The 12,090-nt window shown below is 39.9% G+C and overlaps 1 protein-coding gene across 3 annotated transcripts in view; it reads left to right on the top strand.

The window, feature by feature from the left end:
* The window catches only part of PAX3 (paired box 3), a 98,083-nt gene that overhangs the window by 67,543 nt on the left and 18,450 nt on the right, over window positions 1–12,090 (top strand). For all 3 annotated transcript variants that reach the window (XM_017535305.2, XM_017535304.2, XM_017535302.2), the window contains exons 6-7: window positions 9,136–9,301; window positions 10,178–10,392. In XM_017535305.2, coding sequence (XP_017390794.1) covers window positions 9,136–9,301; window positions 10,178–10,392 — 381 coding nt within the window. The remainder of the gene's footprint in view (window positions 1–9,135; window positions 9,302–10,177; window positions 10,393–12,090) is intronic.

Raw genomic sequence — 12,090 nt, 5'->3', positions numbered from 1 at the left:
TAGGTATTTCTTCTAATGCTATCCCTCCCTTAGTCCCTCACCCCCAACAGACCCCAGTGTGTGATGTTCCCCTCCCTGTGTCCATGTGTTCTTATTGCTCAACTCTCACTTGTGAGTGAGAACGTATGGTGTTTAGTTTTCTGTTCCTGTGTTAGTTTGCTAAAGAATGATGGTTTTCAGCTTCATCCATGTCCCTGCAAAGGACATGAACTCAAGGGATGAGATCTTGAAGGAATAAAGAGAGGTACATGAAGAAGGCAGATTTAATTATTATTATTACTTTCTTGCGACAGGGTCTCATTCTGTAGTCCAGGTTGGAGTGCAGTGTACAATCACAGCTCATTGAGAGTATACAATCACACCTCCTGAGCTCAGGTGATCGTCCAACCTCAGCCTTTCAGATAGCTGGGACTACAGGTGCATGCCACCACACCTGGATAATTTTTTGTGGTTTTGCCACATCGCCCAGGCTGTTCCCGAATTCCCAAGTTCAAGCAATCCACCTGTCTTGGCTTCCCAAAGTGCTGGGATTATAGGCACGAGCTATCGTGCTGGGGCCAGAGGGCAGATTTAAGATGAACTTTCCCGGCTGCATAGATATTCATTGGACCAGCTGAGTAAAAAGAGTATACTAATAATGGGGAATTATATCAGCAGAGGCACAGAGAGATAGAAGTGGTGGGCTACATATAAGGTGACCTTTCATTTTCATTGCAGTCATATTGGGAGACTAGTTTGATTAGAATGCAAGGAGTCGTAGGGTCGTGGAAGAAATAGGGTTTGGTGGCTAGGCTGAGGACATCCTGTGGAGCTCTTGGGTTTCAGGCTAGTGAGCTCACACTTGAGGTGATTGGCAGTGGCATGGGGATAGGTAGTGGCAGTGGGACCAAGGGAGAGATGGTGGTGGAAGGTATTCAGAGGTAGAATGGGCATCTGGTTGTGTAAGCTAGAAGTGGGGAGGAAGGTGAGTGAAAGGAAATGTCACAGATACTCCACGGTTCATGTTTTAAAGTTGGGAAACCTATTATTGGGAAACAAAGTGTTTCTCCCCATCACACCGTGTAGAAATGACCTTTATTCACTAAATTACAGTATTTCGTTATAAAAATATTGAAATACAGTATCTATATAGTAATATATAATATTATAACACTATGAATAGTATATTAACATAACATTAATATTGCTATATCACTAAAATGATCTTAACATGCATATTAATATAAGATCATGATTTGTGATTAATGGAGGTCATTTCTGTACTGTGCAGTGGAGAGAGTAACCCTGTGTCTCAATGAAATGGGCAGAGAAATTAAATCTCATTATAATAGTATAATATTCTATATAACAATGTTATAAATAATATGTTTCAAATCTACTTTGCTTTTATAATAGTTCTGTGATTACCTGCAAGTATGAGGTGAGGTCCAGTCATTCGTCTTTTGAGTGACCACTATATTCCAGGATTTGGTGCCTGTCCTCTGTAACTGGTCAATCCAATCTACTGGATTTTTTTTTTTTTTTTTTTTGAGACAGAGTCTCACTCTGTTGCCCATGCTGGAGTACAGTGGCTTAATCATGGCTCGCTGTGTAGCCTCCGTCTTCCAAGCTAAAGTGATCCTTCTGCCTCAGCTTCTGGAGTAGCTGGATCTACAGGTGTGTGCCACCATGTCTGGCTAATTATTTTGCTATTTTTTTGTAAAGATGGGGTCTTGCTATGTTACACAGGTTGGTCGTGAGTTCCTGGACTCAAGTGATCCTCCCTCCTTGGCCTCCCAGAGTGTTGAGTTTACAGATGTGAGCCACTGGCACCAGATCTATTTTTAAGACAGGCCGAGTATCAGCTCTGAACTCAGTGTGAGTCAAAAAAATAAACATTTATTATAGAGATCAGACAAGGAGTGTGATGGAAAATTGAGGAGGTTTGGTATTGGTCTCTTTCATTCCTGCCTTTGTCAAAACTAAGGATGGAGACAGAATATATTTTAAACCCATGTAGCTTATACAGTACCCAGCATTCTCATCTGGGTCAGTGAATGTCAAAGGATAATAATAATGTCCCATTAACTTTCAGAGGACATGGGATCAAACCAATAAAGAGTAGTTCATACTCTTCCATACAGCGACCTCCTTTTCCAAGCAGGGCCTTCATTAACGTAACAGCTGTCTTAATGTGGCTTTAACCCGGTGACTCTTGACATTCCTTATGGCTTCTTTAGTTCCCTTGAGAGACATCATGTCTTGCACCATGGCTGTGATCTATAGCCTAACAAATTCCCTAGAACACCCGGCATATGGATCTTTTACTTAACCCAGCAGGAAAAAGAAGGGAGTAGTTAATCACTGATTAAAATGCCAGAAGAAAATCCTTTAGTTTTAAGAGGATCTGGGAAAGCAGTAGCCAAGTCAACTCAGTTTGAGTGATAGCCAAAAAGTGTGAGTTAGTTTAATTTGGGGCACCTGGAAAAACCAAACACCAACCTCCCCGCCGAAAACCCCAAACCATGTCTACATTTCATTTTTTCCCCCTGAAGAAAAATATTTCTACACTCTTCTAAATAGAGATGGGACTAAAATTATAACTTTAGCCTTTGTCAGTGTTTTATAAAAATTCATTTGGGCTGTAGCTGTGTTGAGTTTATCTTTTATTTTATATCTATTTTTTTTAGAGATGGGGTTTCTCCATGTTGATCAGGCTGGTCTTGAACTCTCAACCTCAGGTGATTTGCCCACCTTGGCTTCCCAAAGTGCTGGGATTACAGGAATGAGCCACCGCGCCTGGACTGTGTTGAGTTTATCATAGCCAAATTAGAGTACACAATGTAAGAATTGTATACCAGTGACTATTTGCCTAGTAATAATCACACTACAAGGTTTTTTTTTTTTTTTTAAGGATGATTTGCCTAATTCATCTGTAATTAGGGTAGCTGTTATGCAAATTATCACAAGCATCAAAGTTTTGTGAGGAGGAATTATTTGCAAATATCAATTGATTAATTTATTTTTGAGACAGGGTTTCACTGTTGCCTGAGCTGGAGTGCACTGCAGTGCAGTGGCGCTGTCTCTGCTCACTACAACCTCTGCCTCCTGGGCTCAGATGCTTCTCCCACCTCACCCTCCTGAGTAGCTGAGAGTACAGGCTTGTGCCACCATACCCCACTAATTTTTGTATTGTAGAGATGAGGTTTCACCATGTTGCCCAGGCTGGTCTCAAACTCCTGGACTCAAGTGATCCTACTATTTCGGCCTCCCAAAGAACTGAGATTACAGGTGTGAGCCACTGCCTGGTCCAAATATTTATGACGTGCAAAAGCTGTAGTAAATATTCCGCATAAGAACCCCATGAAGTAGGCAAGTAACATCCTCTTTTACCATGAAGACAATGGAAGACAGAAACAAAAGCTACTTGGGGAAATAGAATTTAACTAGGAGTCAGATGACATGGGTTTCGTTCCTAACTGACAAAAGTGTTTTGTTGAGCAAGTTACTTAATCCTGCTGGAATCTTTCTGGACTTCAGGTTTTTAATTTTTTTAATTTTAAAAATATGGGGTTGGTTAAATCACATGATCTCAGCTTGGGTTCATGCCCCACGGGGATAATCATGGACGGACTTCAGGAGATCTGGGAGATTTGTACACAAAATTTTGTGCCTTTACTTGTGTATGTGCATATACAACTGTTAACTAGAGAAACGGCCTCTGGCTTTCATTATATGCTCAAATACCTTCCCCCTACACCCAAATTAAAAGCTAGTAGAATGCATGATTTCTCAGGACCCTTATAGCATCAGTAATTTAGGATTCCCAAAAAATCACACTGGTGATTCCCAAAGGTCCTGAGAAATCATGCGTTTTGGGAATGATCCAAACGCACGATTTCTTAGGACTCTTGGGAATGAGAATATAGCAGAACCCTTATAGCATCAGTAATCTGGAATTTCCAAAAAAGCACAGTGGTGATTTAAAGCCATTTAACTGATCTGTAGAGTTCAGAAGTTCAGATAGGTATAGAATATCCTAAAGCTCTCTACAGGAGTTTGCTTCTGGGATGTTTCAGGATGCAACTGAGTGTGCTTTTGTGTGTGTCCATGGTCTTTTCAGATGCATGGGAGCATGGCGTTTCTTCTGTTCAATGTTGCCATCCTGTTCCCAACCAGTTCTCCAAATGGTGGCCAAAGTTACATAGCAGCAGTGATAGGAAAGCTGGGAGAGCCTGGTATAGAAAGAGAAAACAGATGAGAGTGAAGGAGAAGGTCCAGGGAAGTGAGCAGCTTGCCCTGAATTTCCCTACTTGGAAAGTACTGTACTTGGCATTGCAGCATTCCACACCCTAAGTCTAGTGTTTAGCCAAATGTTTTACAATCTTGTTGCGGATTCTCTTTCTAAGGATTAACTATTATGTTATCTCCCCATTTTTCAAATTGCATTTGCAATAATCCATCTTGCATAATGTAGGCTGAACTGCCTTTGAGTACGACACCAAAGCTGTGAACCAGTAATTTATTGATGGGCAAAATTAGGGTGACACCATGGGACAATTAGCGCTAATCCATGAAACTTGGAAGCAAATTTGACCTAAGCCTTCATTCAATTCAAACTGGCTTTCAATTATTTGAGGTGTTCTCTGGGCACTTTCCTGTTTACTCACAGGCACAAAAGGCTTTGGCTAGTTACCACTTAGTGAAGGAAGCAAAACAGAGCTTTAATTTTTGGTTTTCTCAGAAGTGTCATTGTGAGACCTTTTACTTAATAGCTAACATTTATTGAACATTTAACATCTCCTTGGTATTCTTTTGAGTGCTTAGATTGCATTGTATATCCATATATTCATCGTAACAATCTTGTGAAGTAGTTTTTGTATTTCCCATTTAGCACATGGGAAAACAGAGACCCCAAGATATTAAGCAAATTGTTCGTGGTCCCAGAAGTATTAATATAAGGGAGGAACTGAAATTCAACTTTTGCCTGGTCTGCATTGCACCCATGTGAATAAAACATATTGTTGTATCTTTACTGTAGAAAGTACTAGATTTTTCCCCTCAAACTTACAATGTTGAGAGTCTGAACAAATTGGTTTGCTTACTCGTGAAGAGAAAATGTTATGAAAATCCAATTTTTCTTTTCTAATTCATTATCTTTTCCTCCTTATAATCATGATGTTATGAGGTTCTTTCAACCAATTAAAATTTTGTTTCAAAAAAGTCACTGGACATTATACTACTAGGGAAATGCCTCTAAAGATCCTTTTTCAAAGACATGAACTATGGCTTTATGTAAGGGCTCAGCAGAGAGACATCCAAGTTGAGAAGGACAGGGGGCAGATAAAAATGAACCAGGCTGCTGTTTATCAAATGAAATAACAACTTGCTTTGAAGGAGATGTTTGATGTAGTATTATACATGCAATGAGAGGCAATTAACTGTGCTAAACAGTAGGTTACTGACCAATTTGTGCCTCCCGCCCCCGCTTCCTTACCATGCTAAGTGTGATGTGGAAGACCAGGTAGTCTTGTGTGGGGATGGTAGAATTACATCAAATTGTAGATCATAAAATTTTGTTTAAAGGTGTGTAGCCAACTTTGAAAAGCTTGTTCTTTCCACCCTACTGGAAAGGGGAAAGAACATTGGGTAGAAATTTCTGTTCTCTCCTAGAACATCAGTCACGGGCCAATTTGCCTCTGTTGCCATTGCTATTCTTTTCAAAACATGAGGAAATATCTTGAAAGTGTAACTACGGAATTATAAATATGTATATTTTAGAGGAACGTATTCAGTGTTATACACTCACACATGCCATTCCATAGATTATTCATTGATTGTCTGTTAGGAATTCGTGATTCAATATTGAAAGAGTTATCTAAGACTTATGAGTAACAAGAACGTTTCAGTTAAATGTGGGCTGGTAACAGCTTCCTAGGATCACTGTGCTTGGTTTGTTCAGGTATTGAAAGTGAATATCATTTCTAGGGCACTCTTTTTATTCTACTAAAGATAGATTTGTCTTTTCTAAGTTTCAAAGCATAAAGAAGGCAAAACTACTTCTTAATTTGCAGCTTTAGTATATTTTTCCTTTAATGCTTCTTTTCGGAAATTCAGCTGGTTCTAGGCAATGCAGAAGGCTGGCAATGGTAAGATAATAAAACTCCGGTTAAATGGCCAGAGACAGGGAGGCCAGTCTTCACCAAGCCCTGGTTCTGTCAGGAATAGTCCTCTGGATTTATTGAGCCTAAATTTAAACATTTAAATTCCTTCCTTTGGGAATCCCTTGAACCTCCTGCTGAAGGTTTGTTTTTCAGTGAAGATGTGCTTCACAGCTATTTCTCTTCATTTTTGGTTGTGGATATAATAGATACTGTATTATAAATATGAAGGCTTTTTAATCCAACTCCTGGTGGGTTTACTCAATGTCCTTGGTACTTATTTATATCATTTTAGAAAATATGAAAAACCCCCAAACCTTTATACTCCTACTCTGTTTGGATTCTGTCTTTTGAAGTATTTGTAGAAACTCATGATGTTTCTTCTTTGTTATTTGAACAAATACATTTTTGTTTTTTAAAACTGGCTTATGGTGGCATTAGAATGAACCTTGAATCAATAGTAAATTGAGATTGATGGAGAGATCAGGCTTCACCACCCTGGGTTTACTTCTCTGAAGGCTACAGAAGGCAGGTGGCACAGAGAGATTGGCAACAAATCTAACGACCAAAGCGTACGTTTCTGAGTTCTTCATAAAGCATTTCACCAGTGGAATTGAGGAGAGTAAATCTTCATCAGTGAAGTTACATCAGAACTTTTGAGAGTCCGATTCTCCTCCCAGCCTAGTTTATAAAGCTGGAGACGCGCCATATGCTGTTGGTCTAGATAGTTGCAGAGGACTACCTCATCTGAGCTGGGAGTGCCTCCTTAATCTTGAAGTATTAGAATATAAGCTACAACCACAGTGTGTGGTATGGCACAGTGCACTCAGGCATGAACATGACCCTAATTTCCCACCCTCAGCTTCCCCAGGCTAACAGTTTGTTCCCAGAACTTTCTTGAAAATGATTTTCTTGTCCGGATGCCTTTGGGAGTCGTGGTAACAGGCACTCAGACTTGCAGTGAGAAAACACAGTTGAGGCAGGTCTGAAATTAAGTGCTGTTCACGATTCTGTTACCCCAGGTGGCAATTTATTAAGTTAAATAAAACTCCAATTATGTATCAACATGGGAAAATATTAACTTACTTCGTTTTCCTGTTGGAAACTTAAGGAGTATTAGACATTGATGTTTTGAGGAAGTTCAAACAGCTTTTCTTATCAGTATCTTGCAACAATGGCGAGAGAAGATAAAACTCTTCTCAGACAAATGCTTGGATGAGCACCAAAACGTTTCAGCAAATCCCTTGGCAAAGGATTTGCTCAATTGGACTCTCCTGTCCCAGAAAAGAGAAATCTTTTCCTCCCCTGTTCAATAATCTGACTTTAAAAATGACAATTAAGTTTCAAAATTGTTAACATTGTTCTGTAAGGAAATCAAGTCTCATCTTCTCTTAGACAAGCTGGCCTCCTGGAACAAGCCACATCTTCCTGCCCTGGACAGCAGGAAGGAGATATTACTTCCATCTCGAGTGATCGCTTGTCGAAATTAGAATCAAGCTTTAAAATGAGCTGAAACTTTTTGCTTCCACTTTAGAGTTTTCCTGATCCTCTGTGCTTCCAAATGTGGAGTTTCTACCTCTAGTGAGCAATTATTTTGGTCTCCTTGACTGTGCTGTGAATCCCACGAGGACAAGGCAGGAAGCTACAGGAGTGCAGGGACTCTGCTTTCTTTCCTTCATATCCTTCCAACCCCAAGCACCGTGCTTTCTTCCATATTAAGTTTCAATGGGTGGCTCGCACCTGTAATCCCAGCACTGGGAGGCTGAGGTGAGTGGATTACCTGAGATCAGGAGTTTGAGACCAGCCTAACCAACATGGGGAAACCCCGTCTCTACTAAAAATACAAAAATTAGCTGAGTGTGGTGGTGGGCGCATGTAATCCCAGCCACTCAGGAGGCTGAGGGAGGAATCGCTTGAACCTGGGAGGCGGAGGTTGCAGTGAACTGAGATCGCACCATTGCACTCCGGCCTAGAGTGCAATGGAGACTCTGTCTTAAAAAAAATAAAGTTTCAATAAACTTTTGGTGTAGGAATTTGAATATCTTTAATTGGTAGAAATCCTCTCTCATTTGGGGGGAAACATCATGTGTGCCTCATGGAAAAATCACTCCACGTCCAACATTTAAACTCTGTAGAAGTAGGAGTTGGGCAGGAGCATGGGACCCATTAAAGGCGTTATGTCACAGTTTCTCAACATTTTAGATGTTTCTTGCTGCCCTGATTGCCCTTTCTCTCCATTGACTCATACAAAATACTTGGGCTTTGAATTCCTTGAGGTCATTTTATTACACTGTATCAGGCTTTTCTGAATGCACCTGACTGGCATAGTGCTTGACACAGGGTATTCTAGGAGCCTAAAGCCGTTGTTGAAAGAAGTAAGGCAAAAATAAATTATTTTAGATTAAAAAAGCCTTTCATTTCTTGAAACACTTACCTCTTTGGCATTTATTTCCACCGAGATCAGTGCAATATCTCATATTTTAGAAGAGATGAAAAAACTGCTCCACTTATCCTTTCTTCAATTTATATGACCATCCAGAAGCTATACCCATAGTGACCACAGAAATACAGAGATAGACTAATAAGAATATAAGATATAAGTCTTGATGTAATAGGCAAGGCCAAATTTAGGACATGTGTCATGCAGGGGTCACAGAGGCTCATGTATCCTCCTCGGAAGTCTGTCTACATGCAGGTGGGTGGGTGTTGAGGGTAGGGAGAGGAGCTCAGTGATTCCTACCCATGGCCATCACAAGGTAGATGGGGGCTGTTGTTGCAAGACCATGGAGGATCCCTGAAGCCCCTCTACTGACCTTGGACACTAAACACTTCTTTCACCCCGACAGTTCACCCAAACAACACAGAAGGCAGAGAACTCTTGCATCTATTTGCCCTGTCAGTAAGGGGCCTTTAATCTGTTTTAGCATGAAAAATTCATGAAGAATGTACTATTATTTCATCAGTGAAATCCTTAAATTTTAAATTAAATCCATAGGTCTGGTTTAGCAACCGCCGTGCAAGATGGAGGAAGCAAGCTGGGGCCAATCAACTGATGGCTTTCAACCATCTCATTCCGGGGGGGTTCCCTCCCACTGCCATGCCGACCCTGCCAACATACCAGCTGTCGGAGACCTCTTACCAGCCCACATCTATTCCACAAGGTATAGAGGAAGAGTCAAGGAAATTAAAAACTAACTTTCAGGCAATTTCTCTGATGGATATTTTATACAAGTGAATCCTTCTGCAGTGCTGACATCCGTGTTGTTTGTATGTTAATTATAATACATCAGGTTGTCCTGAAAGTACCTATCACATTTCAGAAACATAGTTTGTTCTGTGATGTATCTGAATATCTCTAGATAAACTGTGCTGTAATATAATTCCATGGCAGTATTTTAAAACAAAACAACCTTCCTAAATAACCATGGGATTTGCTTTTCTTCTGTTAAAATTTTACCTCTACATTTTACTACAGTTTGCAACTAATTGGAATTCTATGATGCTTACTAACTGTAGGAATAATAGAAGGAAGGTGAATTTTGACACAGTCATTATTTGTTAGCACACAGAGGTGAATGGGATAATGTTAAATTCTAAGACCCAGTTATTTTGGATTGTGAAAGAGCATTCCAGGCATTTGAAACTATATTATTGCACAACTATTTAGGTGCCTTAAAAGTACATTAGATGAGAAATTTGAGACTTGCTGACCTCACATTAGTTGATTATCATATTGATGAATAACATTCACTACCAAAATATACTTGTTAGCATTGCTAATATGATTTCTGCATTTGTATTCTGGGTAGGCATGTCGTGAGGGTATATATGTTACTTGCAAATATGTGCAGAGATAATATGGCTGTATCTGTTATGAGTGATTCTACACCTGCATGTTAAGAAATGCAGTTTGAAGTGAACATTTGATTTGACCAATAGATGCTCCTTGATGGCTTGGTGGCTGATGAACTTTTGCACTGAATTTTCTCTGCTGGCCTATAAGAAAACATGACAGTTGACAACCTTTTTCATTTCAGCCGTGTCGGATCCCAGCAGCACGGTTCACAGACCTCAACCGCTTCCTCCGAGCACAGTACACCAAAGCACGATTCCTTCCAACCCAGACAGCAGCTCTGCCTACTGCCTCCCCAGCACCAGGCATGGATTTTCCAGCTATACAGACAGCTTTGTGCCTCCGTCGGGGCCCTCCAACCCCATGAACCCCACCATTGGCAATGGCCTTTCACCTCAGGTCAGTCCCGTGTTTCTAGACAGATGATTTGCTGTATACCAGAACCAAATACTCGATTCCCTGAGGCAGTAGTGTAATGAATTGCCAAATTTAAACCATAATGTATTCTTTATACAAGCCACATGATTTCAGTTTTCTAGTTTCCTTTCTCTCCACCCTTCCTACTGGCTGCATCAAAAGTTGTAGCTTAGACTTAAAATTCAAGTGATTTTTGATACAATCTTGGAGACTTTATGTTAATATTTAGTTGTGAAGGTGCTTGCCATGTTTTGTCTTCTCCATCCTAGTTCTGGACTTTGGTTAAGAAGCTTGCAAACAGTGGGAGGTTTTTTGTTTTATTTTTTGTTTTAAATTGTGTTTGGTCAGCTGATGAGGTTTCAAGCAAAAGTACCTTGTAAGGAAACACTAAAGATTTGACAAAACAATCAGGAAGCAAACAATTCCTGTGGAGAGAGACCCAGATGATGACTATGAACTCTGGAATAAATGAGTTATAAATGCCCAAATTGGGGGAATTACTGCTCTTTGGGACTATATAAATATTTGAATGTTGTAATTGTTTTTCTAATTTGCATTGGACTGTGAGCTTTTCTTGGGAGATCATATTAATAAATTGCCTTGATAATTGCATGTGAGAGGGTTGGTTAAATTTCCTACATGTGGCATCTGTCTGAGGTTGACATTATTAGCAGTTGTTTAAATACAGCTTCCTTGATTTTATTAGAGAGTGCTTGGCCCAGGTGGTGAGGATAGCTGCCCACTAAATTTGGAGAAATGTCACAAGGGGTTCCAATCTATAATTGCAATCGAGAATCTCTTCAGAGAGTTTGAAACAGCTTTATCTGTTCTCAACCCCCTTTCTCCTCTTGGTGGTTAGAAAAACAGAAAGAAGCTCAGAATGACACAAATGAAAAGTGAAAAGACAATTATACCCAATTACACACTAATCACCGACTATCACCGCTGCCTAAGCACCGAGAGGGCATTCTAATAGGCAGAAAATGAGATTTTAATGGCACAAAGGGTGGCCAAAATAACGACTCCTATATCTTTGCCTTCTTCGTTTTCTTCAACTTGTGGTGTGTGTCTTGGGAGTGGAGTTCCTGGGCTCTGCACGACGGTGATAACTCTGAGCAGCTGAAAAGTTCAAAGCCGGAGGAGTTGAAAAGAATGGATAGCAAAGGCAATGAAATAAACATTTCTGCCTAAAGGCAAAAGTTCATAAATCCTTTTTTGTAACAGTAAATGTAATTAAGTTTCATAGATTCCTATAGCACATCCTGGGATTAAAAAAAAAAATGAGGTGGCTTTAAACCTCAGCTGAAAAATAACAACACGGAAACAATAAAAGTGCTTCCTACAGGACTTGAATACATTTTGTTTCCAAGTACTGGCATTCGTGAGTGTGATTTCTGCATGAAAATCATGGACTTACATTGATAGAGTCATCCTTAAAATGCCCAGATTCATAGCATATAAGCTTCTTCCACAACTTAGAAGTAGCATTAGAAGTACTTATCTCTGTGATTTTTTTTTTAACATTTATAGTTTTGGGACCATAGAAAAGCTTATTATGAACGTGATTTTGTTGAAAGTTTTAATAAAAGTAAACTCCCTCCCTAGCTGCTTCTGTAAAGTGAGATCCAGGATTCCATTGGCATTTCCGAGTATCTTATTTATTCAACAGTAATAAAAGTA

This window comes from Cebus imitator, unplaced genomic scaffold, assembly GCF_001604975.1.
Source record: "Cebus imitator isolate Cc_AM_T3 unplaced genomic scaffold, Cebus_imitator-1.0 Scaffold91, whole genome shotgun sequence".
Lineage (NCBI taxonomy): Eukaryota > Metazoa > Chordata > Mammalia > Primates > Cebidae > Cebus > Cebus imitator.
This window is presented reverse-complemented; position numbering and strand designations above follow the sequence as displayed.